At 41.0% G+C, this 15477-nt stretch overlaps 1 protein-coding gene across 1 annotated transcript in view; it reads right to left on the bottom strand.

Annotated features, from left to right (window-relative positions):
- CUBN (cubilin) overlaps nucleotides 1-15477 on the bottom strand; it is a 139599-nt gene that overhangs the window by 37231 nt on the left and 86891 nt on the right. The window contains exons 39-50 of the mRNA XM_061996580.1: nucleotides 14056-14245; nucleotides 12930-13127; nucleotides 12449-12595; nucleotides 11431-11621; nucleotides 10973-11156; nucleotides 9578-9752; nucleotides 8376-8554; nucleotides 6315-6524; nucleotides 5889-6029; nucleotides 4472-4653; nucleotides 2065-2236; nucleotides 908-1114 (exon numbers count right to left, since the gene is read on the bottom strand). Coding sequence (XP_061852564.1) covers nucleotides 908-1114; nucleotides 2065-2236; nucleotides 4472-4653; nucleotides 5889-6029; nucleotides 6315-6524; nucleotides 8376-8554; nucleotides 9578-9752; nucleotides 10973-11156; nucleotides 11431-11621; nucleotides 12449-12595; nucleotides 12930-13127; nucleotides 14056-14245 — 2176 coding nt within the window. The remainder of the gene's footprint in view (nucleotides 1-907; nucleotides 1115-2064; nucleotides 2237-4471; nucleotides 4654-5888; nucleotides 6030-6314; nucleotides 6525-8375; nucleotides 8555-9577; nucleotides 9753-10972; nucleotides 11157-11430; nucleotides 11622-12448; nucleotides 12596-12929; nucleotides 13128-14055; nucleotides 14246-15477) is intronic.

The raw sequence follows: 15477 nt of genomic DNA, 5'->3' as shown, positions 1-15477 counted from the left end.
TCCACACAGGACAAAGTGGTGCTAAACAATCAACTCTTGCTCCAATGAATGCAAATAAGGATACAACAGATTCCTGCTCTGAACCCTCACCCCCCACCTTTCAAAAGCAATTTCCTGGTAAATTAGAGGCTGCTCTCTCTGGGACTTACAGCCTCTCAGTGATGCTGAAGCTGATACTCTCAGCTGAAGCTTTCAGACTACATTTGGCATGAGCTGATTGACTTTCATATGACATTTCCAGTTGCTTATTCTTACAGCTAAAGATGCTCAAATATGCACAGATATTACTGGTGCATTATTCCTGTGATTGTTTTCTTTTAAAATGGTTTAGTCTGTATTTTGTGATACAGTCTCACAGGAATTATGGATTTGTTTTTGGAGAATCATCTTATAGAATACAAAAGTGGAGTATGAAGTGGGAAGCAGCCCAGAGGCTATGAATAATTAAAACATTCTTTACTGCACTCCTACTGTCCCTGGAGGTATTTCAGGAGCAGGAAAAGAATGGGCTGTGGACCAAATAAATTGTTTTGATGACTCCAGCTTCTCCTGACTGCCATCTTTCAAAGGAGACGAAGTGAAATTTTTATTGTCCCTTGTAAAGAGAGTCAGGTGTTTTTTCCAACCACCAGAACAATTTATCCCCCAAAGATACCTATTCAGTTTTCCATTTTCTCGCCTGAAGGAAAAGGTGACCAAATCCATGCATCTGTTGCTCTGGTAGTGAAATCCTACTCCTGGTCTAGGAGTTAACAAGGAAGGCATGCATGTGAACACTCTCTCAAATGTACAGATCCTACAGCAGTCACTCTCTGCAAATCTATATGAATAAGATTTGGCACCAGATCACAGTAGCACAACTGGAATCTTGGTAAGCTTAATCCATTCTCCCGAAGAACATACAAACCTATTCGTAACTCCAGGTAGTCATACTGGCAGTCCTGGTGATGTTCCAAGTGGAAATCCTCAAAAGATATATATATGGATGAATTATAGTGGGAGGGGTTTTCGATGGTCCATTCACAGTTCAGGTTACTTGTGTAATTTCTGATGCCATCATAACCAGGAGAAGAGAAATTCCCACCTGTGTATCGTGTCAGGATTCCACCACAAACTGCAGAAACAAAATAGAATGTATTTTTAAATATTAATAATCCTTGTTTGCAGAGAAAGCTTGTCCCTATTTATTCAGATATGCTCATGTCAGCAAGTGTACATGCTGATTAGACCAAAACTTCTTCCACCTTCTTTGTTCCTTAGAATTTACTGCTGTGCACAGAAGAATTCTCACTTGGTGTCCTGGAATTTATTGGCAAGTCTTTAAAAACACATGTATAGAGCAATGCAACAACATTTATGCACTGCATCAAAGAAAACAGTTCATCAGTGCTATGAGTAAAATAAGCATAATTGACCATTTTGGTAAAATCCCACTGCAGCTGTGCTTCAGCATTGCTCAGCCCGACCCACAACCTGATTCAAGACTCAAGAGAAGATTTTTCTGGAATATACCCTCAAGAGCAGTACATTCATGCTACAGCAGGATCTTTGGAGTTGGAAATATAAGTTTGAAAGACTTGGGGCTGTAGTAGTAAGGCTCTGCCAGCTGCCTCCCCTCTGGGGGCTGAGCTTGCAAAAGTAGGTTAGCTGCACTGTTTCATAAGCTACAATAAATTAATTACCCTCCTGAGTAATAAGGAAGCCCTTGAATTATTCAATTTGTCTATGGAACTATGCTCTTTGGATCTTTTCATGGAATAAAGCCACTTTAGAACACCTCTTACTCAAGAGTAAGTACAGAATAATAAATCACTAGTTCTAGTAAGTGTCACCCATAACAGAGGTTGTTCTTTCCATTTGAAGTTGGATACAACAGGTACACAAAGTCCATAACTCTCAGGGAGTTCACATTTATTTCAAGTCCTTTCAACTCTCACCCAGAGATGTAAGAGAGGAAAACATGTATCTGGGATTTATATCTGTTTAGGTCATCTTTTGATATGTGCCAGTACTTCAGCTATGAAATGACCCACCAAAATCAATCACTTAAAAAACATACACTACCTGCATCTTCACTAGATGTGTAGGAGACACTGAAGCCTCTGGCTGCGTGTGATATATCTGTCACCAAAATTACTTTCATCGTGTTTCCAGAGGATTTCACCTCCGTGCCTGGATTTACCTCACCACACAGCTTGGCCAGCTGGGGAGAGTTCTGTCTGAGGCCATTGTAAACCTGTAGGGTCAAAATAAACTCATGAGATCAGTCTTACAGAGCATCTCCTGTACCATTTAACAGGGCTTCAGGTCATAGAATCATAGAAAGGTAGGGGTTGGAAGGGACCTTTAGACATCATCCAGTCCAACCCCCCTGCAGAAGCAGGTTCACCTAAATCAGGTCACACAGGAACATGTCCAGGTGGGTCTTGAAGACCTCCAGGGAAGGAGCCTCCACAACCCCTCTGGGCAGCCTGTGCCAGGGCTCCCTCACTGAAACACTGAAATAGTTGTTTCCCATGTTTAAGTGGCACTTTTTGTGTTCCAGCTTCATCCCATCACCCCTTGTCCTGTTGCTAGCTACAATAGGAAAAAGGGATGTCCCAACCTCCTGACACCCACCCTTTAGATATTTATAAATGTTAATAAGATCTCCCCTCAATCTCCTCTTCTCCAGACTAAACAGCCCCAGTTCCCGCAGCCTTTCCTCATATGAAAGATGTTCCAGTCCCCTGATCATCCTGGTGGCCCTGCACTGGCCTCTCTCCAGAAGTTCTCTGTCCCTCTTGAGCTGAGGAGCCCAGAACTGGACACAGGACTCCACGTGAGGCCTCACCAGGGCAGAGTAGAGGGGGAGAAGAACCTCCCTTGACCTGCTGGCCACACTCTTCTTGATGCATCCCAGGCTGCCATTGGCTTCTTGGCCACGAGGGCACATTGCTGGCTCATGGTTAGTTTATTATCAACCAGGACTCCCAGGTCTCTCTCTGCAGAGCTGCTCTTCAGCAGTTCGACCCCCAGCCTGTGCTGGTGCCTGGGGCTGTTCCTTCCTAGATGCAGGAATCTGCACTTGTCCTTGTTGAACCTCATGAGGTTTCTCTCTGCCCAACCCTCAAGGCAGTTGAGATCCCTCTGAATGGCAGCACAGCCTTCGGGGAATGAGCCAGATCTTTAATACAAGGTTCATCTGTGTGCCTCACAGCACATTAGTTCCTAAATCTACTTCAAAATTTGGAAGAAACTTCCATTGCCTTGAGAGGACGAGGCTCTGAAGTAAAGCATCAAAAATATCTTGCTTATTTTGGTGAACAATAAACATTCACTCTCTCTCTATTCATTTTAAAACCAGAAATTGAATGTTTTTATTGGGAAAAATACTGTATTTTAGCTGAATCCTTACATCTTCAATCACTTCATAGTGCTAGCTACTGATTATATTAATTCCATTTCAAATGATCATCTTTGTATTCTTCTTAAAGCCAACATAGCCTTATTAAAATCTCCTCCAACACATTGAATGCTGGTGGGCATTTTTGCTTAATTCAAACATTTCACTTTTTGATAATCCAGAGCTATTTTGCTCAGTTTCTTTCACGCAGCGTTTGTCTTAGGAGTTAATTTTCTTCCTGCTTCTCTCTCAGCAGTGAAAGCAAGGCAGAAATGATGTTTCCCACTGAGATTTGGAATATGCTAGATTGTGGAAGGCACAAAAGCTGGCAGGACAGATCTTCCTTTAAAGGATCATTACTTCATTAATCGATAGAAAGCCAGCTCCCCATGGTCTGGCTAAAGCGTTTGTGAAGGGAAATAGTAGATACAAATCACAAGAGAGCTACTTTACCCCCTCCCACTTGTGCATGGGCTAGCTTCTGATATACTAAAGCTAATTCCTGTGTTTGATCTGCTAAGTTCAGTTTCAGATGGGAAACTGAACTCCATCTCCCATTCCTGCAATTTCACAGAGGAATCATGTTTTTGAGGCGTTTGTACATCAGACCAGGTCCAGTTCTGTGTGCCACTGGGCCAGTTTTTGGAGATGAGTGGTCATAAAGAGGTAGAATTTCCTGGGGTTTCCCTATGTTTCTATCAGAACATGCAAGGTCCATCCCAGCAGTTGCCATTTGTTGCACACTCTGTCTTTTTATCATCTTTGGATCCACACTAATGAGACATTGAAAGCTTTCAAAAACCCCAGAGCTTTTTTCCCCATAATCAATAAAGATCCAATTCCAATGAATGCTTCTAGTCCTTTCCTCTGCCTGGACCACAGTTTCAAATTTGCCATATTCTAAAGCAAGAAGATAAGTTCAGATGCCCTATGGAGGTAACTTTCTCTCATTTAGCTGTTTTCCCCAGATTATGATTTGTCTTAAAACCAGATGTAGACCTATAAATGGCACTCCAGCTCTATTATGTCCATTAATAGTCCATAAAGGGATTAAGGAAGACCATTTTCTTCATTCCCAATACTCACAGCCACATAATCTGAGGAGCACCTCCAGTGTTCTTCAGTTTTCATGTCATTAAAGGTTAGGGTGACACGTCGACCCTCTTCCACCGTGATCCTCCATTCACACACTCGATTGTGTGGGTATAGGTTGGGATAATTGGGTGAAGTAAATGTCCCAACTGGGGCAGTGAAATCTCCACCACATTCTGAAATACACAAATATAGTGACACTTTTTAAAGTGTTGCTCATAGAGTTATAGGGAGAAAAAGCCCATATTAATGCAAGAAAAAGAGATCCTGAGAGTTGGATTCCATATGCCTTTCCTGTCCATGTGATTGTCTAAACAGCTATCTTCTAGCCACTCTTTATTACTCAGCCATATATTAATAGAATATTAATTGACCATAGCAGTTCCTTTTAGTCTAATTTTTAATATTCCTTCCTCTGAAGGGCTCATGCTAAGCTTCAGAAGCCTGAGTGACCCACAGGTTTTGATGGAAGTGATACAGCCCTCTCACTGTGGCAGGTCTAGTGTTTCTGCCTTCCAGGTGACTGGACAGAGCTACACAGAACAAGAGAGTCTTAGACTGGGTAATGATGAAGAATGTGTTTTTCCTCTGCTGGTTAAGAGAGGTGGAGAAAAAACTTTCAGGGAATATACCCAACACTTTTTCAGTGTAGTTATTTTGTGGTTTTCCTGTCTTTGTTATGAATATCAGACTGTGCTCTGAGGAATGAACACTAAAGGTCTTGGGTATAAAGTGCATTTTTCTTCTGACAGGAATGGTATACATTTACAAGTTTACATTTGGTTTCTTTTTAAAATACAGAGAAAGAGCATAGTGCAGTGCAGTGGGACATTTAGTCCCTTTCCTCGTCCTCTCTGTCCTTGCAGACATTCAAAATCTGACTGGCCACAGTTTCCTCTACCTGGTCTGGCTTGAGCAGAAGGGTTGGACAATTTAATCTCAGAAGCCTCTTCCAACCTCAATGGCACTGCAGTTCTGTGATTCTGCTTAAAATCTATTGGTTAAAAACTATTTGGTTCAGGAAGTTTTATCACTCATGTCAGACAGACAGAATAACATACAGCATAACAGCACTTCTTTGCTTTCCTCCTAATCAAGAGAGATGTTAGGACATCCTTGGATTGACTGCTGGGGAGAAAAGGTGTGGAAGGGTGTTCTTCATAGTGTGAGACCTATCACTTCATAGTGTGAGACTATCCACTATAGCAGTAGATCGCTTGCCTCTCAAAGTCTCAGCTTGGTTAGGCAGTGATCAGAGAGCACTATTCATTCTTCCCCCAGAGTTAAATTTAAGAGCAAATACACACCACTCCAAGAATAACTGATGTACCATACACATTGTGTTAGTGCAGTTATAATTGGTGGCATGCATTTCTTCCCTGAAAGCAACTTGCAATCATACAAATCCAACCTTCAGTGCTGGAATCAAAGCGCAGTCTGAATCCTCGGGCATTGACTGATCCATCAGTGACAAACTTGACATAAGCAAAACTGTCAGAGGTGTCCACAGCATCAGGGAGAGTATTACCACAGTACCTGCCCAACAAATTTCCTGCAACAAATCAAACACAGAAGGACAATTTTCTATCAATACATTATTTATATTTGTATTGAAGGATCACTTTCACATTACACTTCACAGGCAGGAGTAAACTGGTAAAATCAGGTTACTGCTGGGAAATAGAAGGGTTTTGCCTGCCCTACTTGCTTCAGCAAGCAAGGCAGATGGCAGTAAATACTGTACATTGAAAAGGCTCACTTTAGATTCAAAGGAAACCTCTGGTGAGGTTTTGTAGTACTAGGAAAGGGAAAACAAACACTGAAATAATTCTCTGACCAGATGCGTTGTGTTCTCGGATCTCCACAAAGTCATTTGTGCATTCGGAGGAGTTTTGAATATCTAGGCCTTCTAGTCTGATGGTAAGATAGTGGCCTCTGAGACCCTGCAGAAACCATTCACACAACAGGTTGTCTTGATAATGAAGGTCAGGATAGCCCGTGCTTTCAATGGTGCCGGTTTGTCCTGTCACTGTCCCACCACAGGGAGCTGCAAAAGGAAGAACATTTCTTGGTTGACTGAAGGACCTCAGAGACGTGACCTTCCTCCTAAACAAGATTTAAAGATAAGGCACAACTGACTTGTTTTCTAACTGTGGTAAAACAGGAATTGCCTTCCAGTTAAAAACCTCCCACATTGTCCTTCTAATTCAACCAGTTCCAGTTTGCTGTGTTTTGTTGTGGGTTTTCTTTCCCCTCCACACCCCTCCTACTGCAAGCACCCTTTCTGTCATCTCTCTTATTAATGTGAATAAACTCACAGTTTTCAAGGGCTAATCCCTATCCATGTCCAGATTTACCAGAAAACCTTGGAAAGCTGCATCAAATAATCATAAAGAAATCTAGTTTGCTAAATATGGATCTGTAATTTATGAATGGTAGATGTCTGCTGATTTGGGCCTTCGGCTATGGTTCAGATTCCTCTTTCCTGCAAGTCCTTTCCAGTTCACATTCCACTCCTTGTGATGCCTTGGTAAGGAATCACTGCACAATTCAGGAAATAGCTATTTCTATTTTTCTCTTTCTGAAAACTCATTTCTCTATGGTACTGGCAAACACAAGTCCATTCTACTAAGACTTACAGCAAATAATACTCCCAGGTGGAATTTATTGGATTTTACAGTGGTTTCTGTGCATGTGCTAGTTACAATCTTTTCCTGACACTAACAGTTGTGTTCATACTGTCTGCTCTCCTGAGCCATTAGTGCTTTGTTCCAGGATGACTGGCATACAGCTGAGATACTGTAAATCCATTGTGGATAAATATCAGTTGTGGCTTTGTATGCTAAAAATGTTTTCTTGCAAGTTGCTTCAGTTTTCACATTCAGAAATAAAATAACACACTATATTAGGTGAGGGAGCCCTGGCACAGGCTGCCCAGGGAGGATGTGGAGGCTCCTTCCTTGGAGGTCTGGACATGTTCCTGTGCAACCTGATTCAGGTAAACCTGCTTCTGCAGTGGGGTTGGACTAGATGATCTCTAAAAGTCCCTTCCAACCCTACCATTCTGTGATTCTGTGCTTGTGTGAAGTGTTGGAGATCTAAATTAGGAAAGTTCTGTGTAAAATAATATAGTCCATGACTTTGAGAAATCTACAGTCCTAGATTTTCCTGTTTGAATGATGTTGACACAATAGCTGCTCTTCTTTGAAAACTATTAACATTATCAAATCCATAAAAGTAGCTTTTATCCTGAATCCAATCAAATAGGCTTTTTATTTCAAACTTTGCTAGTGCTTTCTCTCCTGTTTTTGCAGCTCATTTTTAAAGCTTCATTTTAAAGTATTTCTTTTCTTAGCTGATAAATAATGTCTCTCTCTATTAGTTTTTCAGTCTTTTGTTGTGCTGCCCCTGTTTGTCTAGCAGCTTTGTAATTATAGATTGATTGACATTTACATAGAGCAGCTCCTGGTTTGCTGTTCTCCTGCCAGCTCTCAGGTGATCTTTGCATTCTCCTTCAGGACCCTGCTCATGAAAGTGACACTAAGTTTGCATGCTGAAAATCAGATCATGTTACATGACCTTATTCACATCAACCTTTTTTTTCTGCAGTCTCTTTGATAATTATCTCTGACAAGAGGTTATCCAGTCCACTGTTTCCAGTGTTGCAGATCTCCAAGCACTTTCCTATTCCTATTTCCATAATTCTCACCTCTTGATAGGTGCAGAACATGTTGATATTAACACATGTGATGATTCTGGTGCCTTAGGTCTAACATTAATTGAAAGAGATATCTGTCAGTCCACCTCCTAGGCAGTATTTAAGCCCTATTACAGAAGCCCAAGACTTGAGACTAACATCTTCTCTAAAGTCAGAGAAAGTAATGACTGCAAACATTACCAATGGAGTATTTAATATTGAATCCCACGTGTGTGGTGCTGCTGTCAGATCTGAACCTCAGGTACATGACAGCTCCTGAGGATCTCTGTGAGTCTGGCATCAGACCTCCACACAGCTTGGCAATAATGGGGGCAGTGGAGTCGGCACCATCACGTAGCTCCAGGTAACTGGAAGTGCAGCTAGGAGAGGAGAGAATTTGCTGTTCAACATGTAGCAATAACAGTTGGAAATCACTTCAGTATGTGCATAAAGCCATGAAGGGACAGGGAATTGGATCAGTTTCCATGCAATCTGACTGGACAGAATCAACAAGTTAATAGTCAGTGACAGTTATGTAATATTTGAATCAAAAGAAGTGCTAGAAACATTGAGAAAGCTTCATCCCAAGCCCAGTCTATGATCAGATCTGACAGAGGCAAGTCCTAGGGAGGGGTATGAACAGCACAGATGTTGTGATCATCTTTCATGTATTTTGTTGGCAGCATTGAGATTCAACAGATATTCCCTGTTCAGTCTCATTGATGACTGTTGAATTAAAGAACAGATACAGGACAGATGAAGAGGAATAAAAATTCAAATCTGGGGGCCTTTGGGCATAGAGAGACACAAAATTTCTTGACTAATAGCTTTTCCTTCAGAATGGTGCAGTGTCCTGGGAAGCCAGAGAGAAAGGACATCTCTGGGACTTTCCATCCTGCCCTGCTTTTTCCGAACATGGTCTCACAGGTCAGGCTCACCTTTGCTGTATAGCCATGCAGCCCCAAACCAGTGATATCCCATCAATTGGAAAGCAGGCCTTGTATTGTGATTCAGGCAGGGAGTGAAAAACATGTAGACCCATTACCAATCAGCAGACAGCAGAGGAGGGAGACACATTTTTGTGGTGGCAATCCACAGAAGTGCCTGAGAATCGAAACAACTGGAAATCTGAAGATGAATGAACTAGCTTTTACAGAAAGCACCTTTCTACCATGGATGCTTTCTCTCTGATACATTCATTTCTGCCATGCACTGCAAAGTCCTGGGAATGTATCCCAGTGGCCTGATAGATAGCTTCAGTGATCTCTCTCAAAAATATGCTAACAACTTTTGATTGCAAACCTGGAAAAGCCCTCCAGGAGGAATTTACAGAAAGTAACAGGGAAAGAAAGATCAGAATGGAGTCTCTGAAGAAACACAGGCAAAATAATGTGGATGAATACTTTGGTGAAGGTTCAATGTAAAACTGATCTTCAAATTGCAGCTCTACTGCATGTCCATTAGGAGCAGTTATGGTCCAGACACATTCAGCATGAGGAGGATAATTGCTTGGATAGTTGGGGGAAGATGTATATCCACTGGGGTTGAAATCATTTATATAAATATCCCCTCCACAAGCTGTGAAAAAAGATTGCCAATAAAAACCAACATGTTAAGGAAATTGGTGAGGCATCAACAATATGACTTATCACTATATTCCAACATCATTTTCTTTCATTGTCATGTAGCTACATCAAAACCAAATGCATTTTACTGTGGGAAAATATTTTAATGCAGTAGAATCTTATGTTCCTGTCCTCTTGTCTTCCAAATCCTCCTCATTTCCAAACATTCAGGGCCCTGGGTTAAACTGCTATTAGTTTCTTTTAAACCAAGTAAAAAATCACATTTTTTGCCTTGTTCCTATCCCAGTTCCCAGAGCTAGAAATCCTACAGCTCAGATCCATCAATGCTTCTTGAATCACTCCCAATTTTCTGCTTTCCAAAAACTGAAGTGTCTTTGAGACAATAATAAATGAGTGAGGAATGCCAGTCAGAGCCAGCATGAGGATTTGTTCATGTCCCTCATTCTTTATTTAAATTTTGACCAGAACCTCTCTGTCAAAAAACCCCATCAGAATTCTAGATCTCTAGAAATACTGGTTTAACACAGGGTTTTAGTGACTATTGTACAGTGACTCATGAATCCCCTACAGTAATGCTAAGAATCACTGTTTGTTGCAATGGGGAAAAGTAAGCAGAAAACAAGCACTTAAAAATTGAGTAGGTTGACAAGTTGCCTTAGTTGTATTAGTTACACTGTTTGACAAGAGGTCTCCAGGTGTCCCAAGTGACATTTGTCATGAATACAGAGGAATAACTGCAAAGGCCAAGTTAGACCTGAGACTTCATTGTTTCACTCTTTCAAAAGCTGTTAGCTCTGGCAGAAAATCTTATTTGCTCAGCTGAGAAATGTTATCACCTTTCTAGACACAGTAGCCTAAATCATTCCTGACATCACTTAGCACTTGCAGTGAGTACTATGTATTCTAATAATGGGATCATTTCCTTTTTTTTTCCATTTCCTATATGTATTTTTAAATCCCCAACTAAAGATGTTAATTCCTGCTAAAGATTCCCCTTAAAAATCCATGTTTTTTTTAATATCTCCATGTTTTTTGACCTGGAGCTGTCTCTCTTTAAAAAGGAGAAATGTAAGAGCAGGATCAGAAGCCATAAAGGAAACAGGACATTTCTGCAGACATTTGATTCTACCAAGGTTGATAAATGCGGTTGGTAAGCCTCCTTTGAGTTATATCTACTGAGCAGCAAAATTAAAGTAGATCTCCCAGGCTTACCTAGACTCTTAGCCTCATACTTCAGTTTGAATCCCTGACCCTCATTCCTGCTGTCAGAAATGAAGTGGACAAACAGCTGATTGTCGGTGGTGTACATGGTAGAGATGGGGCTGCTTCCACAAAACCGTCCGTCCCCTCTTCCAGACACCAAAGGTGGGGCAGTATTATCCAACCCATTTCTTAGCTAGAAGAAGAGAAATTGCCATTGTCACTCAGGCAAACGGCTCTGGAATGTAAATTTTGAGCACACACCACGTTAATGCTCCCAGCTGTAAGGGAAAACAATAACCTGGTGATTAATCAATGCACAGCAATAAGAGAGAGAGAAAGCCTCTGAGATATTTCTCTTTGGTATTTTCACCCCCTGATAACCTAGGCTGCTTCACTGCCACAGAAATCTGTAAGATTCAGTAGCTTTAATAGCTTTGAGGATTTGGTGACCTAGACAATAACCTCACCTCTACATAATCTCCAAGGCTGCAGGATGAATCCTCGTTCTTAACCTGGAAAGGCAGTTCAAAATAGACAGCAATGACAAAGCCAGGAGTTACCACTACGTGCCAGGAACAGTTCAGATTAGGAGCATAGTCTTGAGGGTAGTTGGGGGACGTTATCATGCCCCTGTCTGTGTGCAAATAGCCTCCACAGCCTGAGAAAAAGAGTTGAAGCAAATGAAAAATATTAGCATCAGCTACTGACATATTCTTTTAGAGAAAAACCCCGTCTCCTAAAAGGAGGATGTGACAGGTAAAAGCAAATGTTGAAGCAAATGTATGAGGAGTTGAGGGCCATAAAGCAGTGCACACATGAATCATCTCCCATACAGAAGTTAGTAGACTGCAAGATGACACACTCCAAACATTCTGACAGTGAGACCCAGTTCTCAAAAAAGTAAACAGGCAGCTATACCAAGGACCTCCCATAGCATGAGCATATTGTTACACTGTTTGAGTACATTGCTTCTAGCCATGGACCAAAGCACTGTAACCTAGTCAAGCTGCCAGTCAGAAGAACTTCCTCTGGCTGCTCATCATTATCCTAACACATCCCTGGGTGCCTCAGCCCATTCAGGAATCTGTTACCATGCCTAAGTGCATGTGGGAGAAGTGCCACTGAAAATTGCTGACATTCCTACTGGAACTTGCACCGTTTTCTTCATCTGTCTCTGGTTATTTACCTCCCTTAGTCTTTAAACCTTCAGCTGAGCTGTTATAAACTTATATTTTTCTTACTTCTGAGAATTGACTGGTCTGGTTGAATCATACTTTGTTGTATTATATCAGTGGGAAAACTGCACACTTTCCCTTTGCAGACATTTATCAATGCATATTCATGAGATCTGAATAATTGGTCTGTGTGTGATTAATTAGACAGACTGTAGACAGCTGTTCAAAATGCCAGAATCTTTTCTTTCCTTATCACATTGTTAGCAGCAAGGCAGACATTTATCTGGGGGTGAAAAGAAACAAATCTTACTTTTGTGATAAGAGGCATTAAATCCAGCTCCAGTAACACTTTCATCTGATGTGAAGTGGATGAACATCGCCTCTCCAGTTGATCTTATTGGCCCAGGAGGTTCTCGTCCACACAGAGTAGCCAGCACTGGAGAAAGACTAGTTTCTCCTGAGGTCAAAAGAAAACATGCCAGTGTTAAAACCAAATCAGTTCACACCTTTGTCTTCCTTGCTGTGGCTCACCCTTTCAGGCAGGTACTTTTCAAGATCTTTAATCTCTTACAGATCAAGAACTATTTTTAGAGACCATAAAATATTTTGCTAGACTTTGCTAGTTGTATTTTATCTAGCAGAACTTCTCAGCACAGAGGAAGAATACTGATTTAGAGCATGTTGCCATTGCTATCTAGATTGCTTAAGATGCATGGAAATGAGAACTCCAGGTACTGTGACCTTGAGTATCTATTGCAAGCTGTCAGGGTAGTGCAAGATCGGCTTCTCACCATCTTGGATAATAAGTTTGTCATAGGTGCATGAGTTGTGAGATTCTATGTCTAGAGCCAGGATATTGAGTTCCACAGTAGATCCAGGAGCTCTGATAAGCCACACACAGTCAGCAATATTTCTGTAATTCATGGGCCAGCCGGGTGAGAAGAGGAATGAAGGTGTTTCTTCAGCTGTTACAGTCCCTCCACATGCACCTGCCATGTAAAACAAGACAGAAATGAAAGCATTCTCCTTTTAAACTGAACACTCATATAATTTGACAGTCCTGTAATTAAGCACAATGGGAGCACAGTGATGATGTGTGTAGTCACAGAAATGCATTTCTTCAGCTTCAGTTTGGACTGAAAGTACAAAACCTGAAAATCCTGACCTATAAAGATGTTCCTGTGCTACCTGGGGCAGCAATGATGTGTTTTATTTTACTGTGAGGTAAATATCTAACAAAAAAAACCCAAAGAGCATCTACCAGCTTTATGATAGATCAAGATGGGGCCCTTGTTGGGATATCTAATAGGTGAGTGCTCTCCCAGCACATAAACCAATTACATACTGCCACTATCCTGAAAAGACCCAGAATCCTTAGTCCCTCTGTCTCCAAAAGTCTTCCTTCAGATCTGGAAGGAAGATATTGCACCATGTTGTCCTAGTTAGTCTTAATATTCTCTTGTTGAACTTGCTCAGAGAAAATCTATGGTACAGGAAGCATATTCCCTCTCCTTCAAGGAGCTATTTGTCAGAGATACACGATCATATTGAGCATATTCTCTTTATTTATGGGTATGAGATGCATTATAGTGAATGGTTTCATATCACAATGGCCAGTGCTTTAAGAATGGCATTTCAAGAGGGATATTTTTTAATGAAAGTCTATAAAATGTTTAGCTTTCCTTACATACCCCCTGTGTAAATGCCCCTCTAGCAACATGTTTATTCTTAAATCACTGTGAAACAGTATCACTGAGAGTATCTAGGAATTCTTTTTAAAAGCTATTGAAATAATTAAAATGACAATGAAAACTCTCCCATTGTTAATAGTTAGGGCTTTCTCTTGTGGGGAAGTTGGTGTTTTAAAGCAAAGCTCATTATATCTCTGGCTAGGTCACTCATAGCTGTGCAACCCACCTGTGGCAATGGTGCGTGCAACAGCAGAAGCATCCACCGCGTACCACTCCAAAAGAAAGCCTTTTCCAGCCACAGATGAATCTGACTCGAACTGGATTGTCATGGAACTGCCAGAGGATGCAAAAGAAGCAGAGTCTGCACCACAGTATGTTGCAACAGCATGAGAATGAATGGTGGGCCCATCAAAAACCTGCAGTGAGAGGGAGAAGGGTGTTGTTCTTCACACAGGCAGATTTTAATCTGTTCCATACTCAGCAAGTTTCCAAGGAGAAAATTCCCCTCTTTAAATGAGAGAGGGAATCTTACAGCACATCCCTGTTAGACAGAAACCTCTTGTTCAAAAAAAAAATGTAGCAGTCTCCCTTTCCAATATACTGTTAATTGTGAAGCTTTCACAGAGGAAGGATGTCAATGAAAGCCATCAAATTGAACTCATTCCCCAGGGGCAGAGTTGAGCTCCCAGGGCTGCTTTTTGGGGACACAGACTAGCCTCACATTACAAAAGCCCACCTGGTACAATTGTGTTCCTTGCTGAGGGGAAAAAACAACAGCATCTGGAGGAAAAAAAAGGGGTTGTTTTTTTTCTTTCCCCCCCTGAGGAACAAATATGTTTTAGATTCAAGTAAATATGCAACAATGTTTTTGTCATTTGATGTATTTGTAAGACAAAATCATGGCTGGTTAAAAGAGAAAGCCAGGAAATATTAAATAAACATTAGCATTATATTGAAGATTGGATCTTTGAGTCAGGTCAAATGTCAGGCTGATTCACTCCCACTGAATGTCTAGCTGATTTAAAAAACTCATTTGACTTTCAGAGGGACAGACAAAGAAAGGCAGATTGAGTTAGAAGAAAAAAGATGCTGTTAAAATCTAACATGAAAGAAAGGAAAAGGTTCTATTTCCTTTTTGTATCAATATTAAATCTGGATGCCAGTGAATTAATAGTGAGCTGAATATAATGAATATATTGAACTAGTATCATCTTTCTGTTTCCTAAAAATGAAAGTAAAGAATTAGTGAGTCAGATGGTTAAAACCAACAATAACAAAAGACAAGAGATTTATCTCATCTAAGCCATTAAGTTTAGCAAAGTTTAGAAAGAAGCTGTTGCCTACATTGCTCCATTTCGTTTAGCACCATGCACGCTGTGTTTTTAGCCTGCTAAAAATTCCAGTCTGTATGATAGGAGGGTGCAGAAAAACAAAGGAAGAAGGAGGTACCTTCCTACTGCCCACAGCAAATGACTGACACACAGGGCAAAGAAGGTGCAAGCAAAGGATTGTCTCTTGTAGAACTTAACCTTATTTTTACAGGCAACGAGATGTTACCACTGTTGTCCTCAACTGAACCAGCACAGAACCAAGTTCAATCTGATATCTGACCTGAAAAATAGAGGATTGTATCATTGTGGACTTAGTT

The sequence above is a fragment of the Colius striatus genome, chromosome 5 (genome assembly GCF_028858725.1).
Source record: "Colius striatus isolate bColStr4 chromosome 5, bColStr4.1.hap1, whole genome shotgun sequence".
NCBI lineage: Eukaryota > Metazoa > Chordata > Aves > Coliiformes > Coliidae > Colius > Colius striatus.
This window is presented reverse-complemented; position numbering and strand designations above follow the sequence as displayed.